This window comes from Amblyomma americanum, chromosome 5 (genome assembly GCF_052857255.1).
Source record: "Amblyomma americanum isolate KBUSLIRL-KWMA chromosome 5, ASM5285725v1, whole genome shotgun sequence".
Classification (NCBI taxonomy): Eukaryota; Metazoa; Arthropoda; class Arachnida; order Ixodida; family Ixodidae; genus Amblyomma; species Amblyomma americanum.
Window position 1 is genome coordinate 37,829,162 of NC_135501.1, and position 23,282 is coordinate 37,852,443.

General features: G+C 46.2%; 1 protein-coding gene across 2 annotated transcripts in view; it reads left to right on the forward strand.

Annotated features, from left to right (window-relative positions):
- The first annotated feature begins 321 nt into the window (after nucleotides 1–321).
- The window catches only part of LOC144132382 (uncharacterized), a 74,822-nt gene continuing 51,861 nt past the window's right edge, over nucleotides 322–23,282 (forward strand). The window contains exons 1-3 of one of the 2 annotated variants that reach the window (XM_077664740.1): nucleotides 322–4,116; nucleotides 4,871–5,131; nucleotides 17,639–17,675. In XM_077664740.1, the coding sequence (XP_077520866.1) occupies nucleotides 4,873–5,131; nucleotides 17,639–17,675 (296 nt within the window). In that variant the 5' untranslated portion in view covers nucleotides 322–4,116; nucleotides 4,871–4,872. The remainder of the gene's footprint in view (nucleotides 4,117–4,870; nucleotides 5,132–17,638; nucleotides 17,676–23,282) is intronic. The other variant, XM_077664739.1, reaches the window with a different exon arrangement.

Consider the following 23,282-nt stretch of genomic DNA (forward strand, 5'->3'; position numbering starts at 1 on the left):
ATGAAGAGAGATGTGCATCCTCACGAGGGCGAACCCTCATGAGGGCGTCCTCAGCCTCACCTCATGAGGATTTCACTCGGTGAGGTGAGGGTGAGGGAGGATGGGCGGATTAAAATACGTTAGGACGAGAGTGAGGTAGGAAAGACATGATGAGGTGAGGGCAAGAGAGGGCATAATTCGCTGTTTGAGGGCGAGGGTGGTGGCCCGAACCATACTGCGGGCTAACGCTTTTGTCTCTGCCGCCCCTTATGAGTTCCCGTTTTAAAGCGCTACTTCTTGGGGTGAAGATCCCGGGGAGGACATAGTCTCTGCACTCTGGAGGTACACACGGCAAACACGAAACGCAGGTACAGCACACCTTCTCCGTCGCCGTGATGTACTACACCGCCGAAAAAAACTGCTTTTCTAACTCAAAAACCTTTTTTTTTAGACTGTTTAAAGTAGTCGCTGAAACACCTTCTACAATTCGCTAACAAAGGGCCACTTGCCGGGCCGTGCGGGTGGCCGCCAGTCCAACGAATACCATGGTACCGCAGTCAACATTTTCATTATCAGCTCCGAGTCTGTCGGATGATCAGAGTGTAGAGTAAAACACGTAGAAATTATACCTAGCAAGGGTATTGAATTCTCAATTTGTAGGCCTTCTGTGCCGGAACGAAATCCGATTTCTGCTGAGTGAGGTTTCACAGAATTCGCTGTAGCGCAAGAAACGCTTTTGCGAAATTTCACTCCCAAATCAAAGCCTGTTGGGGCGTTGGTGTTGAATTTGTTTATTGATGCTGTGAGTAGTTCAGTACTGCTATGTCTTCTTTCTTTATTCTATTTTCTCTGGGACTGCGGTATAGGTAAGCGGTGCCGCCATGTAGTGGACAAAGGCGACCACTGTAGTCTTACCAAGAAAACAAAGCAGCACCTTAACCACCTTGGTCTGACTCACCGCTCGCTCCGCCCTGCATTCTACAATGTGCTAAAAAAGAAAATGTTGGACTGCTCTCCAAAAAACATGAACATCTCTTGGTTTATTTCGGTTCCTGGTAAGACCTGTGACCGCGTAATCGCGCGTCTGATTTTATGAAGCAACTTTCTAGCAAGCAAGGTAGGGAATTGACACTCAGCGGTTGAGTAAGGCGTATGCGTCCAAACAAACAATTCACGGGCGGTTTCACTTGAGTGTAACCATGAATTATCGTGCTCTAGCACAGTTAGTCCTGTTGCGAGTGGTTTATATTGAATTTTATGTTGTTGCTCGTAATGAACATGCTTACTCTGGTTAATATCTCATATGGTGTAAGTTTTCTTGTTATTGCCTCATTTTAGACTTGTACTGCGATAGTATTGGTCATTCTCTCATTCACAGCTACCTGGGAGTCCTGATTCCGCTCCAGGCGTAGACGTGCACCGCGGTTAAGCTACGCGCCACTGCCCTGCGATGGCAAGTGCTGCCATCAGTTGGGTTTGTGAGACCTATTTTGTTCCTGAGGAATCTCTCGCGGTAAATCATTCAGTTGAGCTGCCATGTGGGCAGTTTGCTCACAATTGAGGGGGAGCCTGTGACGACGTCACAACGTCACGGGACCAAGGTGGCCCACGTGCTAGGAGGAGGCTTCGGGCAGAGAGACAACCACTTTTCGGCGAATTGGAAGCTCTAGAGCATTACATTGGCAACCACAGGAGTCGTTCACTCCAGACTTGGGGAGTTGGTGATTACTATAATTCAGCCAAAATGCTGCATTTTAGTGAGCCGTTTGATATTCAAGTAGCATCAATAATGTTTTCTTTTAAGCGACCCCGTAACTGCCCCACTGCAGGGGAAAGCCGGCACAACACTGGGGTAAAACACTAAAGAAATAAAAAAAATATAAAGCTTGGGGAGCAGGATCCGAGCTCGCGGCGCCACTAAAAAATGAGTTCCGCTGGCCGCTACATCACACAACTACGCCGTCGCCACAGTTTTTTTAAGCATCACATTTATAAGTCTGAAAATATGTTCTGTTTATATTGACTGAGTTATTTACAAAGCTTTTAGGAACCGCCATGCAACACATTTCAAAAATACAGCAACAAAGCAGTAGACGCGAGGTATAGGCTGAGTGCCTCACCAAGGAGTGCCACTCCGTTTTTAAGTCGGTCGGTTCATACACTTAACTAATTTGAACAGTCAGTTGGGAGAAATCCGAACATCCGGCCTGTACGAACTGCCAAGCTCTCGTAGGCAGGTAGGTAGGTAGGCCTTAAACAGTGCCGGCACATACCCACCGCGGGAAGAGGTCAAGACACAGGCGGTCAAAATGTTCCTGTATCCAGCTCTCGTGCTGTGCTTGTAATGTCATCGTCTTCGTAACGTAGCCGCGTTCACGAGAGTTGTTGCTGAAAGTTCGAATCTCTCACACTGTAGTTTGAAAGCGTGGTCTTCATCATCTTTCATCCGTGTGCGTGTAAGCGTCATCAGGGAGCATAGCAAACCGCTCGAAAAGGCGGGAGATCAGAAGCAGTGAAATTCAGAAGACCCAGTGCAATCGCAATGGCGTCGGGTAATGGTAATTCAACGACCTACAAACTTTAGTTGTTCTGAGTCTATTCTGTGCTTAGCACTTATTGTAATTGTCGTGCTAAACGCTTCTGAATTGTTTTCTAAGTACTCTTGGCGTAATAATTCTTTTTACTACTACTCAGAGCCCAACAAAGATAACCTCATCAAGTGGAACTCAATTTCATTCTTGGAAAGCAAATTCTATTGTCTCCTACGAAATCCCTGTGGTTATATAAAAGACCTCATATAGGCAACCTTCTTTCTTACAAATGCAGTAGAGCAGTCACTGCAACATTCGTCGCGTTTCTTTTCAATCAGAACGCCCTCACCTACTTCCCGAGCCATCTTATCGCGTCTCCTGCCAAGAGTCCTGATACCTTCCAGCACCGTCTCACTTTTGCACTGCTTGCATTGAAGGGGAAAATTCTACCCACTTGCCGTTTCTAACAATTTATGGTGCTTCCATGCCCTATCGTTCATACAACGGCCCTCTTGGCCTACATAGACCCCTCCACACGTCAGTGGTATTTCATACACAACGCCAATCGAACAGATCGAAAAAAGTTTGCCATGCCTCTCTTCGTACTGAGGCTTCTTCTTTCAGCCGACACGTGCGCACAATCCACTCAGCTTTCTCGAAGCTGGGAAAACGACAGGCGCGCATAACCCCTCGCGGCAACGTTTTTCAGGTTGTGCTAAACTCGGTGCGTATAGAGGACCTACTCCTACTACTGCTACTGCAATACGGCTCCTACTACTACAACTTCTGTTATTGCTGCAACTACTGCTAATGCTAACAGTACTACTATTACTACTTCTGCTATCCTTACTACTAGTGCATTGCCGCTACTACCAACACAACTAGAACAAAACTGCTACTTTTACTGGTGATACTACTGCTACCACCAACACCTCCACTCTATATGTACAGGTGTTTTTCAGGAAAATTTCAGGTGGAGTCAGCTGCTCGGAAAGAGCAAGGCTTTGATGTGTAGGCACCTCTAAGGAACGTAGGACTTGTTCTTTGTTTTTTATGCAATATGTTTTTTGGTCTTTTAGAGAAATGCACGGTGAGCTAATACATTAAATTACTCGTTAGACTGAAGCCATCCTCTCAGGTGTGCAATAAGGCCCACCGCGGTTTCTGTGGGCCGATAACAAGAGTAGCAGGAGAGCTGTGATTCATATCTTTTTTTCGTTTAAACCTCCGTATATAGAAAGATAAACGACCGTCCCGGCAGATAAGCGGTGCCGCTCGGCTGACTATAGGACTCTTGCATGCATGGAGGCAACAGGCAACAGAAACTTCCTGGTCTCCTCTCTACAGAGGAAGCATACAGCGCTGGCGTTTCTTGACGTCATAAAGCCAGCCGCCAATAAAAGAGACTATGAGTATCTGCGGCCCGCCCTTTTGTGAAGCACGACTCACATTTTTTCTTGGTAGTGCAATAGTTTTGGCCATCAGACGCCCCAGTTGCTCCCGTCGTAACACTTGTTCCTACGCAAGGGGTACAGCGTTGGACTTTGTGCTACCAGACACCTGAGTACTAAAAAAAAGCACCTGCCCGGCATCACCTCCAAGGAAAGTGAGTGGCTGTCCTTTGTTTTCATGGCATTTTGATGCCGTCGATTAATTTGCTTTCATGGACTTCATTTCCTGCACTGCATTCTGTGCCACGGAACAAAAATGCATGCCTTTGATTAAACGCTTGGCGTCCTGTGAACACTTATTTGAAACTCGCACACATGATGCCAGAGATGGAAAGGGTCGCTATTTCCCTTAGGTCTCAATAGGTCTTTTACATATTCTGGAAAGGCGACTTGCTCCGCAGTGAAGACAGAGCTGCTTCTCGTTGTAGACATGGTGGGCAGAATCCATCGGAATTATTTCTATTTTTTCTGCCACATTGACTGAATTGTCTTGCCAGCTAAGCAAAGGTACTGATGAAGTGTCACCTTGCTCAGTTTGGTGGTGCATCGTCACAAAGTTCAGATTCAGTTGTACATTGAGCATGATTTGCAGTTTTTTTAAACTAAATGGCGGTAGTTTAGCTTCCTGAAGCAATGTCTGCAGAACTGGACGGTCTAGAAGAATATCGTTCAGGCCACCAAATAATGTATTACAGGAGCGCAGAATTTTTTGTGATCGTCAAAAGAGGACCGCCACAGGCAAAACACTGGTGCCTACGAGTACCCACTGCGATTAAATTTTGAAGCATTCGACATAATAAATGTCGACAATTTGAGCCAATCTGTGCGCATTGTATTATATAAAACCTACTACTTTAAGGCAGCTTGTGTTTACTTCTCGAGATTCACCCCAATTCCCTATTTTTGCAGATATGTCACATGTGCAAGAGCAAGGAAGCGCTGTTGTTTTCGAGGCCGGTTCATCGGCGAAGCAGAGTGACGAGCTAGCCTCCGCCTTTAGAAGGGCCCTTCCTTATGTTACGAGCCACCGTTTGAGTGTGCTCATGAAGAAACTGAACGAGCTTGGCGTGCGTTCTGAAGATCAGATGTCGGAGGTGAAAGCAAGTGATCTGGAGGGCACTGTTTCATCGCATGAAGCGAAAAAGCTTCTGGCCTTTTTCGCTGAAAAATGTAAGCTAAACTTCGTGGTTTCTCATCCCTTTTCTTGCAAGCAAATTCGCCGATTTACATACGAACTTCGGCATCTGCTATCACGAAAAATTTTGTTACAAAGTTACTGGCAACCATTATCTACTTATCATTGGCTGCAAGGCTCAAGAAAACCGATTACGGCACTCCATTCTTAAATTGCCCTCGTTCTCTATTCCTCCAAACAGCGGCAGCATTCGGGAGTGGGTAGATGCTATGCTCATAAAGAGCGTAGTAGAAAAAGATTAGTACTGAAGATTGTAAAATTAGAAAGGGGCGTCCACCCTACAAGCAATGGCCCTAGTTGGAAAGACGATAACATGTAAATGTCTTAGCGAAGATTACTAAGGTTTCTACGTAAACAGGGACTAACGTTTTATGTGCCGGTTTTTTAAATGTTCCTGTACGCAACATACTGACCTAATAGAGAGCATTCACCGCTTACAAGGTAGGATATTGTTGCCTAAGTTGTTTGAGAATTAAATAAACATCGATACTTGTCTGTATTTGGTAGAATTAGCGAGAAACTGTTTTCGGTTACGAATCCAGTTTTTGCAAACGCGAGCCGAGTAGCCGGTCTCGCAGGCTTTACCATCTGCCGGACGGCGGGGCAAACGACGTCTCGGCTCGGTGCATTCGAGAAGCGCGCTCTCTTCGAAGATTGGGTTTGCCTGCCCGCCGGAATTATTATCACAAGGACCATCACTGGTTCTGCTGCTAAATGCCGCAGTGATAATGTGACATCAACAGCAGTGCACACATTAAAAACTGTCAAGTCGTCGCTTGCGAGTTCCATGTTCATCCGGCAGATGGCGCAACCAATGAGACCGGGTGCTTGGCTCGCATCTGCAATAACTTTACTCGTAGCCGAAAGCAGTTTCTCACTATGTCCCCCAAATACAGGCAATTACAGGTCTTTATTTAGATCTTCTACTTTGTGACCGCTGTTTGCTTCCGATTAAAGCATATATATATATATATATATATATATATATATATATATATATATATATATATATATATATATATATATATATATATATATATATATATATATATATATATATATATATATATATATATATATATAAATTAAACTCCTAAACATAGAAGAATGTATTATAAAAAGTCACCATAGTAGATTTAAGGAACACCCGTTTGGTAAGGAGCACAGAACAAAAGCATCGCAGGAAGATTCAGCCTGAAACGCAGGACAGTTTGCCAGCGCTCTCAATAAGGCCACCAGACAAAGTGTTAAACTTGAATATTAGGTGTGATTCACAGGCTTCCCTGTCGTAATGTGTCTGGAAGCAAGATAACAGAATGGTGGCATTGAAGCTTCCAAATGGGTGGCCTTTTGTGTTTACGTGTCCTGGAAAAGGCCGACCTGGCAGTGATCGTATGTGCGCTCTGTGGTTATTTATTCTCAATCGGAAAGGAGTTTCAGTTTTCCCAATGTACTGCGCATGGCACACACCGCATTCGACAAGGTAGACAGCGTTGCTGGTGTCACAGAGCATAAAAACATTCTCCTTCAGAGTGACAAAATGAAGCGCCTGCTTCCAGAACCACCCTGTGTCGTATATCGCAGGACAAGAAATATCAAAGATGCTGTAACCTCCTCGAAACTAGACAACGGTGAAGTCTCAGGGTGCAACCCTTGCAATAAACCGTGCTGTAAGCTCTGTCCGATGATCAGTGTGGTCACAGAAGTTCGTAGCACAGCGGCGTCTTTCTCATTCAAAATTCGAGGACACTTCCACTGTGACACCAGCAACGTTGTCTGCCTTCTCGAATGCGGTGGGTGCCGTGCGCAGTACACTGGACAAACTGAAACTCCTTTCCAAATGAGAATAAATAGCCACAGAGCACACATACCATCACTGCCAGATCTGCCTCTTTCAAGACACGTAACCACGAAAGGCCACCCATTTGGAAGCTTCAAGGACACCATCCTGCAATCTAGCTTCCAGACACATTACGACAGGGAAGCATGTGAATCATACCTAATATAACGAAGCTCACAACGACAGGATTTCAAGTCGCAGGCTCCTTTTCCAAGCCATGTAACCCAACTAAGCCGAGCACCAGACCGGGTCACAGCTTGTACCCATTTTTGAGGAAACCGGTGGGTACCCGGCCGGCAGCGGGAGTCGAACCCACCACCACCCGAAGCCGAGGCGGGTGCTCTACCACGAGGCCACGGCTGCGGTCCTTGTGTGGTGGCATTATTGAGAGCGGTGGCAAACTGTCCTCCCTTTCAGACTGAATCTTCCTGCGATGCTTTTGTTCTGTATTCCTTACAAAGCGGATGTTCCTTAAAACTACTATGGTGACTTTTTACAATGCATTCTTCTATGTTTAACAGTTTAATTTCTTGTCGATGTACTGAAATTCTTCTTGTGGTTCAACGCTGTCTAATTCTGTGACGCTCGAGTCCCATGTGTATTCATCCTACTATTATTATTGCTGTGTTTTTTTTGTTGCTGGTCGGTGCATTTTAGGTAAAACTTGCTTTTTAACACACTTTTTATTTACACTAGTGTCGTATTTGCTTTCATTTGTGCCCTTTTATGATTCCGCTTGTCATCTGTAACTATCCTATTATTGTTGTTTTGCTGTGAGCACTGCTCCCTGGGATGTAATAAGTTCTTGGGGTACTTTCTAACACTTTGGCGCTATCTTATCGTGGCCTTCTATGCTTTCCCGCATAGCGTCTGCTCAAAGCTGCTACAACCGTTACATATTTGTGTGTGTATCTTGTGTATTCGTGTCTCCTATTTTTTCTTTCTCTCGGCCGTTGCTGTGCAGTTTTCTCTGTGCATTATTTCTTTCTTGCCTTCCTGTAAACAAGCCTTCCCATGTGGTGCTCGTCTGGAAACCTCATCTGGTTTTAGCGGCTCACGTGTCGCCATATGGGCTGTCGCCGCCTGTGCCGCCTCCATGGGCTATCTTTTGGGTCGCACGAGGCCACACAAACGCGGCAGAGGAGTACAGACACCCAGAATTGGCGGGCACTTCCCTTCTTTCGTTAACTTTCCACCACGTTTTTCTCTTTATTTGTTATTGCTTTTCTTTCTATCTTTTTTTTCCGAAGTAACCACGTGCCCGCCCGGCCGGGCCTCCCTCTCACGCCTCGTGTGCGTGCGGTGAGTTCGTGCGTACGCGGCGTGGCGCCTTTCTTTCCTATCATGGCATACGTGTCTCCGCTGTGTTCCGCTCCGCCACCCTTTTCTTCTTTCTATATATTTCTTTTCTTTTTAAGCCCTCTGTGAGCCATGCTAAAAGAAGACGCGTCCAAGCACTGTATGATCATTCTTGACAAAATACTAGTCCCTGTTCGGAACGTTGAATAATTTCGTTACGTTTTTCAATGTGACTTCCCCAACTTAGTATATTTTTAATCTGTTAATCTGTGGCCGTGAAGAATTTCATATCCCTTATACATATATATATATATATATATATATATATATATATATATAAATGTGTGTGTGTGTGTGTGTGTGTGTGTGCGCGTGCGTGCGCGCGTGCGTGCGTGCGTGCGTGTGAGGGAAGCCAACAGTCACCGAAAAAGTCGGAGGTCTTGGGCTCGGATCCCACCGGCGGCATGGTTGTTTTTTCTGCTGCTTTATAATTTTCTTTAAGTGATAGATAATCGGAGTATTATTCTCCCATTTCGGCAGTGCAAACAAAAACAAATAGAAACTTTCCCTTATGCACCTTTGTTCTCGGTGACTGTTGGCTTCCTTCATATGTTTGTCAAACCAGCCCTCTATTTTCCTTCCCTTGATTGCTCATATATATATATATATATATATATATATATATATATATATATATATATATATATATATATATATATATATATATATATATATATATATATATATATATATATATATATCCTTTAACTTATCTGCTAATAGCTGAATGAGGGTCTCGGTTCTGGCAGTCTTGATGCCATAGGTAGCTTAAGAGGGCTCTCGCACGGTTTCCGCCCTCGCCGTTAGATGACGTTCCACGTCACGCTCGCGGTATTACAGGACGTGCAACGTCCGCCGCTATGATCGAGGGTGGCGCTGGTGAACACTCTCAAGGTTCGCTTACACCCAATGGACATAAATACCCACGAGAGCAGCAGATTGGACAGCCGTCGCCGTAGCTCAGTTGGTAAGCGCACCGGACGCGATTTTCGGAGGTCGTGTGTTCGGATCCCACCGGCGGCATGGTTGTTTTTTCTGCTGGTCTATAAGTAATCTTCTTTAAGCAACTTATTAATCTAAGTACTTTAATATCCCACTGATGAGCACAACACATAAAAAAAGCATTCCCCTATGCACCTTGGTTTCGGTGACTGTTGGCTCCCTTAGTAGGTTTGTCAAACGGGCCCCTCATTTTTCCTTTAACTTATCTGCTAATAGCTTAACGAGGGTCTCGGTTCTGGCAGTCTTGATGCCATAGGTAGCTTAAGAGGGCTCTCGCACAGTTTCCGCCCTCGCCGTTAGATGACGTTCCACGTCACGCTCGCGGTATTACAGGACGTGCTACGTCCGCCGCTATGGTCGAGGGTGGCGCTGGTGAACACTCTCAAGGTTCGCTTACACCCAATGACCATAAATACCCACGAGAGCAGCAGATTGGACAGCCGTCACTGTAGCTCAGTTGGTAAGAGCACCGGACGCGATATTCGGAGGTCGTGTGTTCGGATCCCACCGGCGGCATGGTTGTTTTTTCTGCTGGTCTATAAGTAATTTTCTTTAAGCATTTTATTAATCTAAGTACTTTAATATCCCACTGATAAGCACAACACATAAAAAAAACATTCCCCTATGCACCTTGGTTTCGGTGACTGTTGGCTCCCTTAATAGGTGTGTATATATATATATATATATATATATATATATATATATATATATATATATATATATATATATATATATATATATATATATTGTAACGAAGACAGGACCGGCACAGATCACAGTCTCAGCGAAGTCCAGCGCACAGCAGGGAACTCACAAGATGGCAGTCCGAACCACACACACACTTCGTCTTTGTCCACCGGCACACGCACACTTCGTCTTCATCGTCGGCGCGCTCCCATGAGCACGCGCCATTACCCCCGCCATCAAGGCGGCGGCCCGACGCCGGAAACGAACACGGACAGCAAAAGTAATGTTCGGTATAGACGGCGGACGGCTGAGAATACAGAGAGCTGTTAAGCTGGTAAAGCGGCGGGTTGCAGCCTTTCATGGTAGGGCTTCATGCGCACCACGTGGACAGTCTCGGTCGGGTGGCGCCGACGTGCTGAGGAGGTCGTGTCCCGCGCAAAAACTTCGTATGTGACATCACTTATACGACGAACCACCTCGTACGGACCGAAGTAGCGTCGGAGGAGCTTTTCGGAGAGTCCGCAGAGGCGCACAGGTGTCCATACCCATACAGAGTCGCCGGGCTCGTACCGAACGCATCGGTGTCGGAGGTTGTAGCGACCAGCGTCGAGTTGTTGTTGATGTCGAATCCGGCACCTTGCGAGTTGGCGGGCTTCTTCAGCCCGCTAGACGAATGTGTCAACGTCAGCGTAGGGGCCGATGTCTCCGTCGTTGAGCAGCGGGTAGCATAGCATCCAGCATGGTAGTGACACACCGTCCGTAGACCAGCTGGAAAGGTGTGAGACGGGTAGTCTCCTGTTCTGCCGTATTGTAGGCGAAGGTTGCATAAGGAAGAACTTCGTCCCACGTACGATGCTCAACGTCGACATACATAGCAAGCATATCTGCAAGCGTCCGGTTGAGGCGTTCAGTCAAGCCGTTTGTTTGGGGATGATAGGCTGTTGTCTTCCGGTGACTGGTGTGGGTGAGTTCGAAGAGAGATTGCATTAATGCCGCCGTAAAGGCGGTTCCACGGTCCGTGATGACGACTGATGGCGCACCGTGACGCAAGATGATTGATGTCATAAAAAACTGAGCCACTTCTGCAGCACTACCCCGCCGCGGTGGCTCAGTGGTTAGGGCGCTCGACTACTGATCCGGAGTTCCCGGGTTCGAACCCGACCGCGGCGGCTGCGTTTTTATGGAGGAAAAACGCTAAGGCGCCCGTGTGCTGTGCGATGTCAGTGCACGTTAAAGATCCCCAGGTGGTCGAAATTATTCCGGAGCCCTCCACTACGGCACCTAATTCTTCCTTTCTTCTTTCACTCCCTCCTTTATCCCTTCCCTTACGGCGCGGTTCAGGTGTCCAACGATATATGAGACAGATACTGCGCCATTTCCTTTCCCTAAAAACCAATTATTATTATTAATATTATTATTCTGCAGCACTAGCGTGGGGGAGCGCCTGTGTCTTGGCGTACCGCGTTAAGTAGTCCGTCACCACAACAATCCATTTTTTCCCAGAGGAAGACAATGGGAATGGGCACAGAAAGTCCATGCCCACTTGTTGGAAAGGTGTTGTAGGCGGTGGGATCGGCTGGAGAAGCCCTGCGGGTTTAACTGGCGGTGTCTTTCGTCGCTGGCAGTCACGGCAGGTCCTCACATATTGCTGGACTGATGAGAGCAACTTTGGCCAGTAATACTTCGCACGAATGCGGGCATACGTCCGCCTAACACCCAAATGGCCAACCGATGGCTCGTCGTGGCAGGCGTGCAAGATTTCTGGACGGAGTTCGGATGGCACAACCAGAAGAAAGGTTTCCGTGTTATGGGCGAAGTTCCTCTTGTAAAGGACGCCATCTCGGAGACTGTAGGAACCCAAACCTCGAACAAAAAGCCACGCCGGGGCATATCGGACGACGTGACGAGAGCAAAAAACGGCAAGTCGTCCTCCGTTTCGGCCGGAGCAACGTCGGCAGGTGCACGTGACAAACAATCGGCGTCATTGTGCTTACGGCCGGACTTGTACACTACCGTGATGTCGTATTCCTGGAGGCGAAGGCTCCATCTCGCAAGCCGTCTCGAAGGGTCTTTGAGATTGGCTAGCCAGCATAACGAATGACGGTCACTGACAGCTCGAAACGGGCGACCATAGAGATATGGTCAGAACTTGCTAATCGCCCACACTACCGCAAGGCATTCCTTCTCTGTGGTAGAGTAGTTTGCCTCTGCTTTCGAGAGGGAGCGGCTGGCGTACGCTATGACTTTCTCGTTGCCATCCTGCCACTGAACGAGAATAGCGCCGAGACCAACATTGCTGGCGTCAGTATGAATTTCAGTGGCAGCTCGTTCATCAAAATGGGCGAGTATTGGGACAGTTTGTAGGCGGCTGCGTAGCTCGTTGAAGGCAGATTCCTGATCATCATGCCACACAAAAGATACATTGTCTCTAGTAAGCATTGTAAGGGGCTCGGCAATTGTGGAAAAGTTTTCAACGAAACGTCTGTAATAGGCACAGAGGCCCAGAAACCTACGAACGGACTTTTTGTCTGTTGGGCGCGGGAACGGTGCCACAGCGGCAGTCTTCTCCGGGTCAGGACGGACTCCGTCAGCGCTTATCACGTGACCAAGAAAACTGAGCTCTTCGAAACCAAAGTGACACTTTTGTGGCTTTATCGTCAACTGTGCCGAACGGAGCGCCTGTAACACCATTCGCAGCCGGTTGAGGTGTTCCTCGAAGCTAGGAGCAAAAATGACATCATCAAGGTACACTAGGCATGTCTGCCATTTCAGCCCAGAAAGAACGGTGTCCATCATGCGTTGGAAGGTTGCTGGCGCAGAACAGAGTCTAAAGGGTAGCACTTTGAATTCATAAAGGCCGTCAGGTGTCACGAACGCTGTCTTCTCTCTGTCCCTTTCGTCCACTTCGATCTGCCAGTAGCCATTCTTAAGGTCGAGTGAAGAAAAATATTTAGCGTCACGCAGTCGATCCAAGGCGTCGTCGATACGTGGAAGGGGGTAAACGTCACGTTTCGTGACACGATTCAGCTTCCGATAATCGACGTAGAATCGCAAGGTGTTATCCTTTTTCTTCACCAATACCACAGGCGAAGCCCAGGGGCTCGTGGACGGCTGGACTACGTCGTCTGCAAGCATTTCTTGCACTTGAGATCGTATAGCCTCCCGTTCCAGCGGCGACACTCTGTACGGGTGTTGGGATATGGGGCTAGTCTCCTCGTTGACGATGATGCGGTGTTTGGCTACCGGGGTGCGCCCTACCTTTGATGTCGTGGCGAAGCACTCTGCGAAATCGTGAAGGAGCTCTAACAAGCGCTGCTTCTGACCCACCGACAAGCCGGGATTAATGTCCACGGTAGACAGAACGGCTGCTGCATCGCGTCCATCCGGCGACGGTAGCTCCAGAGCACATATTTCTGCGGGCTCAACGAAGTCGGTAACGTATGCGACGGCCGTTCCTTTCGCAATAGGCTGGAACTCTGTTCCGACGTTGGTGATCAAGAGTGTCGCAGAGCGATCCCGTAAGCGAGCAAGCCCTCTTGCAGTGCAGATCCCTTTCTCGAGTAGAAGGCTGACGTTTCTCTTTGCCATAACGTCTCGATCACCGGGCGAGTCACTTTGCACGGGGACCATCATGCTGCACCGCGGAGGCACCGTCACGTCATCAGCAGCAATACGCAGGGCGGGTATCCTGGAGTCATCTGGGTCGGCTATTTCAATTGCTTGCGTCGGCGAAAACGTCACGCGCGGCTCTTGTAAATTGATAACGGCACCGTTAGCTTGTAAAAAGTCCAGGCCGAGAATGACATCGCGCGAACAGTGAGGTAGGACAACAAAGTCACAAACGTAAATAAATCCGTCGATTGTAACTCTCCCCGTACACCGGCCAACAGGGGTAATTAGGTGCCCACCAGCTTTGCGAATCTGAGGCCCAGTCCACGCGGTTAAAACTTTCCTCAGTTCTTTTGCTAGCTCGTTGCTCATAACCGAATAGTCCGCTCCCGTATCAACCAATTCCGTAACCGCTAAATCGTCGATATCGACCGGTAAGTTCGAAGCTGCACATCCTTTGTGATCGTCACGTGTCCTCGTTTGATAGCCGTCGTCTGGTCGGGAACGCGATGGAAGATGTTCGGCTGTTCGCTCGTCAGCGGCCTTACCTCCGCAGGCCGCTGGGTCTAGTTTCCCCGGCGAGGACTCGGTGAGCGGCTGAAACGGCTTGTCGAAGGACGGGGACTCGGCGAACGATAGTGGGTAGAGGTTGGTGGGCGGTAGTCAGGGCGAGGGAAATCAGTTTGAGTGTGATCCCGGCGCATTGACAGGTGCTCCTCAATTTCGCGGGGCCTTTCGCCATTGGGCGGACAGGGGACTCGCGGATGAAATCCGCGAATTCCAGCTCGACGATAAGGGCACCACCGCAAGATATGGCAAGCCTCACCGCAGTGGTAGCAAAGGGGCCGCTGGTCAGGTGCCCGCCACACGTCCGTCTTCCGCAGCCTGGCTTCGGGCAACACAGGGACAGGCGGGGGACGCGGCTGGAAAGCAGATGCAGATGGGCTGGTGCTCCAAGGGGCGAGGTCGCAGTTCTGTCGGAGTACCGACGCGTACGTCTGGCGCGGGGGCATCGGTGTAAGGGCAGCAGGGGCAACAGGTTCAGGAACCACCTGCTGCACTTCCTCTCTGATAATTTGTGCTAACGATGGACACTGCGGCTGCGACTGGGCAGAGAGGCGCATTTTGTGCAGCTCTTCTTTGACGATATATCGAACCAGTTCCCGAAGGGTGTCAGCGGAGTCGCTGGAGGCTGGCGCAAAGTCGGCAGTTGATACGGTGTTCATGGCGCGATTGTAATAGCGGGCGCGTTGTTGCAGGGTCTTTTCGACGGTAGTGGCCTCCGATAGAAACTCCGAAGTGGTGTTAGGTGGGTTTCGCACAATCCCAGCAAACAGTTCTTCTTTTATCCCGCGCATCAGGTGGAGCACTTTCTTGTCCTCGGCCATGTTTGGATCCGCCCTTCTGAACAGTCGTGTCATGTCCTCATAATACATTGCGACGCTCCCATTGGGTCGCTGGTTCCTTGACTGCAGCGCCGACTCAGCTCGTTCCCGACGGTCGGTGTTGACGTAGGTCGCCAGCAACTGGCTACGGAACCGTTCCCAAGAAGGAAACGTTGTCTCGTGGTTCTCGTACCACGTCCGCGCCGAGTCGTCAAGAGCGAAGTAAATATTGTGGAGCTTCCGCTCCGCATCGCAGCCGTTGTACCTGGCAACGCGCTCGAACTGGTCAAGCCAGTCCTCCGCGTCCTCAAACACTTCGCCATGGAAGGTCGGCGGCGATCGCGGCTGGAGGACCAGGAAATGAGCAGCTGAGTTCCCGTTGTCAGCCATAGCTGCCGCGTCTCCGTTGCTAGCCATAGGTGCCGCGTCAGTCCTGCGCATCGCAGCTGGAGCCCTGGTCCTAGGGGATAACGGACCGTACTCTGGTGACTGACCTTGGATTCGGCGGCTCGTACTGCGATGAATCGGAGTCAAATCCGTGTTCATAGAGAGCCTTCGGGGCACATAGATGTTGGAAAGGACCCAGCACCTCCACCAAAAATGTAACGAATACAGGACCGGCACAGATCACAGTCTCAGCGAAGTCCAGCGCACAGCAGGGAACTCACAAGATGGCTGTCCGAACCACACACACACTTCGTCTTTGTCCACCGGCACACGCACACTCCGTCTTCATCGTCGGCGCGCTCCCATGAGCACGCGCCAATATATATATATATATATATATATAGTTGTCAACAAAAAGTTGATGTTTTCCATTATTTCATATCAATTCACAACATTCTTATATCAAACACCTATTTGCTATTTCCCACTATATTATGATATATTAATGGCCTGTTTCGTTATAATTTGTTGGGGTGTAACTCTCTGCATTCAGTTCGGTTTTGATTTTAATCCTTTCAAGGAATAATCCCATTGGATTCATTTTACGTCTGTTAAAAATTATGATTACCTTGCTGCGATTTTCAGGAGACATACTGTGATGTTACATATATCACTTCATATGTTTATTAGCAGTGAATGGAATTTGGGGTTAACTTAAAATTAAGACTGCGCCAATAAAAATTAGCCGTGCCCCCAATGATGAGAATAAACACCATCAGCTTTCACTGAATTTCAATGCATCACAATACACGCGTGCGCAAGTTTTTAAAAGCTATAGGTTCAAAGTAGGTTTAGTTTTTCAATCTTCATATGACACACGTAAGAACTACCAACCATGTGGTCCAAAAGACAGAGTTGGCGTGAGCCTCAAAAACTCTAAGCTGACTGTTATGGACGTTTAGGAATATTAGTCACTGCAGTCAGTACCTACAGCAACTTCATGAACGGTCACACGTGATGTGACAAATCGCTGAAGACAACTATGTTGTCAGGATAATTAACACTTGTATGGACCAGTCACTAATAGGAAAGAGTGATTGAGTGATTTCTTTAGACGAATCAAAGCTTTTGCTTGTGTAAGTAATGAAATTCAATTTTTCGTTTTTTCATCGCCCCAAATGTAAATGATAAGAACTTCGTGATCAGCTTTCTACGTTAAAGCACAGAGGCGGGAACGTAATAGTAAGGGACAGAGTCTCTGCTCCTTGAGTGTGTCTGACTATATACAAGGTACTATGAGTGAAGATGTTTATCAGGACATTCTTAAAAGGGTTATGCCTTCATAGGGGCGGATTTATATGGGATTTAGATATGTTTTTCATTAAAGTTACAATCCGAAGTACTTTTCTACACTCGTGAAAAAATTGGATGATGAGGGTGGTGGACCATATGGACCGACTGAACCAGCCTGCTGAGATGATTTCAATGAAACACATTTGGATAAGCATTACGCATCGTCTGACGGAACAAGAAGCCAGCAACGCGAAAGCAGGAAGTCGAGAAGTTGTTGCAAAAGTGACAAACATGGACTGTACTTTCGCGGAGTCAAGCTTAAGGCGGAGTAAAGGTTTCCGTGTCAAGGTACTCACGCATTAGGTCATTGTGAAAAGCCATTACTGAAATCGTTGCCACTTTTTTAATAAAAAAACACAAAATAACAAATAACTTGACATTGGAAAAAATGGCCGCTTATTATGATGATAAATATTGGTTGCTATCGGGAAGAAACTCTGGCATTTCTATTCACCAACCTGGTTCACAAGTTTTTGTGCCTTAGAAGAAGTGAAATTTTCATTCTGGAATACCAGATATTTCTGTTCAATACTGTATATTAGCTATAATTAAGAAACTGTTATAAAACTACTATGACAAGGTGTATTCATGCCCTTTTCTTTTCTAAAAATAGGAGAAAATTCGTCCTTCCATGTGGCACGTATGGAATAAAACCTTTACAATGACCTTGCTGGCAGCTTTTACAGGCATATGACAGCGCAAGTGCACGCCCTCAACGACTGGCCTTATTTAATGTGTATTTTAGGTGGTTGACTGTTATACTGCCTTGAAAAATGATGAACGCAGTCACACAGCTTGAAAACCTCTTTAACTCTTCCGTTGTCACATTAATCAGTAACTTTTATACTAATCCATTTCAGCCTCAGCGATGGACGAGGTCATCTCTGAAGGAGCCAGGTAAGGCTGATCGACTTCTGATCCAGGTGCTTTCTATACTGACTATTTATTACAGACATGAGAATCGTGGTTTACTGGCCATTAACAGAGAGGTTGGAATAAACTGAAATTCCAAACCCTTTCTGCACTGCTGTAGCTAATTATCTGGCAAATTGCCAGCTTTCTAACCCTATGTATCAGCCGCGCGAACACAAAAAAAAGGAAGAAGAAGGAGAAGATAGTACAGAGCGCTGAACTTCCAACTTTTATTAGAACGAAAACTGAACCCGCACTTATATACACACACCAAGAAAAGCCCACCAGAGGGAGTGGTCAAGCCACGCGAACAAACTGGGACCCACACGATTTACAGGCCATCAAAAGATAACAGGAATCACACTATACAATGAGATCAAAGATATGGAGCATGAATGACATGTGTAAACAAAATGCAAAAACAGGGTTGAGTATGCGCGAGTGACAAAACAGAGGTGAGGGTGCGATTTTGCTAAAAAACCTAAACATGAGACAGCGAGAATACGAAAAAATAGCGAAACGAAGGATGAGCGCCAAAAATTAACACGGCTAGAACGATAAAGCGACATGTGAAGTGTGCCTCTAAAAACCGGGTAAAATCAGATAAAACCAGACAGGAAGGCGATTTCTTTTTGAGATAATGAAATAGAAGGGGTGCTAACGCAACCTTCCTTAAGCCCTGAGATGTGGGCTGCTTCAATGTTTTCCCGCGTTATTTGGTTTTTATGTTTTTTCAAGACAGTTGCCTTCCTAAAGTTAGGAATGCATTTCTTTTTGCTGTCACATACCCGGCATTGTGCGGGCAAGTTCCTCAATGGCGCCCCAGTTAAGTCGTTCTTGTGTTCCATTAACCTTTCATTTAAACATCTAAACGTTTAAACATTTAAACGTTGTTTTAACTTCAGGAAGCCTGCTGTAGTTTACATAAATCCAGTTTGCATTTAAACACAAAATTTTTTGCACAATATTGAAAACTATAGGCATATTTTATATTACGTCATATGTACCGCAACGCAAGAGCTGCAAAATGTACCTTACCCTGGTGTCTAAGGTGAAAACGTGTGATTTTAATGCGAGGCCTGCGGTGTTTTTCGACTGATGCAAAAATCACTGCCGCACTACTAACAAACTTAAAACTCGGCTCCTGACCAGAAAGACGCTGCTTGGATCCCGACCGTGGTGTCGCATTTCTTCGGAGGCGAAATCCTAGAGACACGAGTACTGAGCGATCTAGAAGTACGGAAAGCTGAGCAAGCTGGTTACTGTTATCCATGATAAAACAGCGCGGAAAAAACACAAGGACGGGACAAACACGACGACACGAGCGCTGCACTGAGCGATGTCAGTGCACGTTAAAAAACGCCAGGTGACCGAAATTACCGTAACCTTCTTCTACTGCGTACCACATAGCCCGAGTCGCTTTGGGGCGTTAAACTATTTTAACCACACCACTCAAAACGGGCATATTTTATAATAACATGATATAACACGCAGTGATACAAAACTCAAAATATTCCCGCCAGTAGCATCTAAGGCGAAAACGCGTGCTTTTCATGCGTGCCCGAGCGGAGTTTATCAATCGAGGCTAAGAATTTTGTAAGCGTCAAGACACCAGCTAAAAAAATTCGAAAGATACACTTAGGAATGCTCACGTGTGTAATTGCAAAAGCTTTAGTTTACCTGGCTGCACTGACACCCACCCACCTACACACACATACACACGTGTGTGCATGACACCACCTGGAACGCCGCACGAAGAACGGCTGCATCACATTTTTCATATAGAATTTGGTTTTTGAGGAAAGGAAATGGCGCATTAACTGTCTTAATTCTCGGTGGACACCATAGCAGCGCCTTTTCAGAAAGGAGGTAGAGAGCTTGGGAAGGCGTACGCTTGAAGGCGCATCTCATCAGTTAGAATCCCTATTTCAAGCCAGCCTCGAACTCGACAATCACATTTTAGTGTGATCCGAAGAGAAATTGCACGGCGCCAGTCAGAACACTGTACCACAAACCCTCGCGTCATAATTTTGGTACAGATGTACCCAACGTGAGGTTATTACCAAGGTACTTAAGAGTTAAAGGAAATAATGGCTTGAACCAGTAGGCAGAACGGTGCACTTTTCTTTTCTTTCTTCATATGAGCAGTAACAGCAGCAGCAGCAGCATTGATACCTGATACCTGATTTAATATCTGCTGCGGGTCCTTGGACCCGAGATATTAAAATTATTTTTGGAAAATGACGGAGTGCTCGGTTTCAAGCACTCTGGCACTGGTGGGCCCGGTATTGCACTGCCTCCGGTATCGGCCCGGGGCATAATAGCGCGCGCTTTTTCTTTCTGTTTTGCTTTCCTATTCTTTAACCCTCATACTTTCAGCACTCGGCATCGAGCCTGGCTCGGCTTGAGCCAGTAGGCAGGCCCGTGCACTTTCCTTTTCTTTCTTCCTATCAGCAATAGCAGTACAGCAGCAGCATTGTTAATCTATAAGTAGGTGGAGCACGATTTAGGCGGCCGTGGAAACAAATTTGTACAGACGTTGTAGTATTCAGGGACATTAGCCACGTAGTCAACCATTGCTGTATACCGTCCAACCCACTTTGGACGACAGAAGCGATGTAGGCGTTAGTTATAGGGCGGTAGAGAGTGCAGTCATCCCCGTAAATCTAGATGCTATATGTTAGTGCGGAAAGCAGGTCGTTAATATGGAGGGCGTTTAAGTTAAGACTTGAGACCATTTTTAGAGATTGCTTTTTGAGTTATGAAAGCACTCTTTCCGACATTGCATTGGAATTCAATTTCAATGTGAAGTTTAGGAACCGCAATACGGATAAACAATTCGCGAGGCTTGTTTTTGCTTTTACGATGTCATAAAATGTTAAGTAGTTATGTTTGTCTATACTTAAGCTCCTGTTTGAAAGCCGAAGGAGACATTAATAACGCCACAATTTTTCGCGATTTCCGATCGTTTGTGTATGCTCTTTGAGCAAAAATTTTGCTGTTTCCTCGACGGTGATATTTGTGATATCGAAACCTGTTTGCCTTTCTTTGAAGAGTTGTCCGGTAATCTGGTCGGTAGCAGAAGGAAATCAGCAACAGGCGGTGTACTCTACAGCTGAGCAATCTACAGAAATGTAAGACAGAACGTGTTGGTGGCTAGTTGCTTCATTACCGGAATTGTTTGTTAGAGCAGAAAGACAGCCGAGTGTTGTCGATCTGCGCTAAAAAATTACACTAAATCTAATAGAGTTGGTGGCAGGTGTAGCCGGTTTAACGCCACGCTTAAGCTTCAAAAAAAAAATTTAAGAGATGCGAATGCCTACGTATTTTGTACGAAACATGGCTATTCCTTTTGAAGTCAAACGAGAATAGCATCCCATAGTAGATTTCTTTGTCCCCGCCTGCTATCTTCTAATGTCCATTTCAATGCACGTGAATCGCAGATACCTTCTTGCCAGTAGCTTGGATGGTCAATTTTTAAAATTGAAATGATTTTTAGCAGCGGTAGTACTAGAGTTACATTACTGAATCCTTTCATATATAACGTACAGTAGCAGTAGACAACTGAAATTGGGCGCTAAATTGTCTACAATATTTAGGCATCTAAACCTCTTTCTCTTAAACAACTCGCAACCTAATCCTGATATTAACAGCAAGGAAAGGCACATTAAAGGACAACAACGCCGTTTCTTTTGTTATGGGGGATTTTACTGAAACTTTCACGGTAAGCTGTACGTAATTTTCTGGACTTTTTTGTGAAATTCCGCAGTCTGCTGGCGTTTTGTTGACGCGCCAAATATTTTAGAAATTTTCCAATTTCTGCCTCTATCAGAGAGATTTCTGCGCACAACCTAGAGTGTCCGACGTCACTGGATTAATGGCGTCGATATTTGTTTTGCGTTCGCTCTAGACAAAATTTTTTGCCTCCTTTTGGTCATTGACCCACCGCGGTGGCTCACTGGCTAAGGCGATTATCTGCTGAGATGGAGTACCTGATTCCGAACCCGACCGCGCCGGCTGCGTTTCGATTGGCACCCGTGTCGCTGTGCGGTGTGAGTGCAAGTTAAAGATCGCCAGGTGGTCGTAATTATTCCGGAGACCTCCGCTACGCCGCCTCTCTCTTGTTCCACTCCCTCCTTTATCCCTTTCCTTACGGCGTGGTTCGGGTGTCCACCGAAGTCTGAGAGGCAGCTACTGCGTCATTTCCTATCCTCAAAAACCAATTTTCATTTTCTTTTGGTCATTGCAGACAAAAGATGACCCAAGCTGCCACTTACAGCTGTCAGTTGAGTCAATGAACCCATAAACGATAGGTTTTCTGACAATATCTGTGAGCTCATTTTTTGGCCTCTAGAGACATCTTTTGATCGAAACCCAATTTAGGTTCTCGTGGTTTCTTCTCTTTAAAATAGTTTAGATTGGGTTCTTGAAAAACTGTTTTTTGTATCACAGAGAAGAGACTGTATGGAATGTGATGGGATTACCTATTTAAAACGTAAAAAAAAACATAGAGTTTCCTTGTAAAATTTGAGAAAGGAAAGTATAATTAGAACCCTGAAAAAAACTTTTTAGGTTTTTTCTATCATTTGAATGCATTCAGTGAAAATAAGGATTAATTACTGAAACGTCGTTTTGTGTGCTTACAAGTCTAGATAGTATTGCTCGGCCTAATTACGCCTTTCTTCACTAATTTAGACGCTCTGTACGAGCCACTTCTGAAAAAACCGCAAAGAATGTGCAAAAAGTAAAACAGGCACAAATCAGTTGCACAATTTCTGTGGGCAAATTTTTATGATTTTTTTTTCTACAGCTTTTGTCCATGATTTGTGCCAAGTATTATTGACGTAGATTTTATTGTGCCAATGATGAAGGCTAGTTTGTGTTACTGCTTCTAGAGTGTCCCCACCGTAGGCCTTAACTGCCAATTCCAACACGATATGACGACCTTCGCGAGGGAATTAATAGGAATTGTGTTTTCTTCACGATATCTATCTTCGTACGTGAAGCAGTCGTCTGAGAACATACGGTCGGTACGATTTGTTGTTCTGATCCCGGCTTGGGAGGTGAGCTTGTAGTAAGTGTGAGACGTTCGTAGTGCTGAATATTGTGTGCTTCTCACGTGAGAATTGCGGTCATACCCGGTGAAATGCTTTTGACGCCTGAGAAATAACGACAAATTGCCAGCGACTCTCAATATTTAACGCGAGCTCACGTGTTGTTCCAATTAATTACGGGGCTTTTGCAAACGTTCCGCAGAATTAATGTTGAATACAGCTGATGTAATTGTTCTCTTTCATACAAATCGCTGTGTGTGTTCGGGAATAACGTGCTCAAAATTTTTACAAGCTTTAAATGTTTTCAAACGGGGCTGTTATAGTAAATATATTAGTCCTTTTCTCCAAGTTGTACGCAAGTAGTGCGCGAATATTTATCATAAATGTGTCAAATTATTGCCTTTATTCGTAAAGCATATCTGGTTGTATAATGGCTAGGTATAAAGTAAAGACTCCTAGCATTCCTAATTTTATTGGCTAACAGTAAGAATAATTTTCCAGAATCCGTTCTCGTTCTGTCGTTGATTCTGTGACTAAT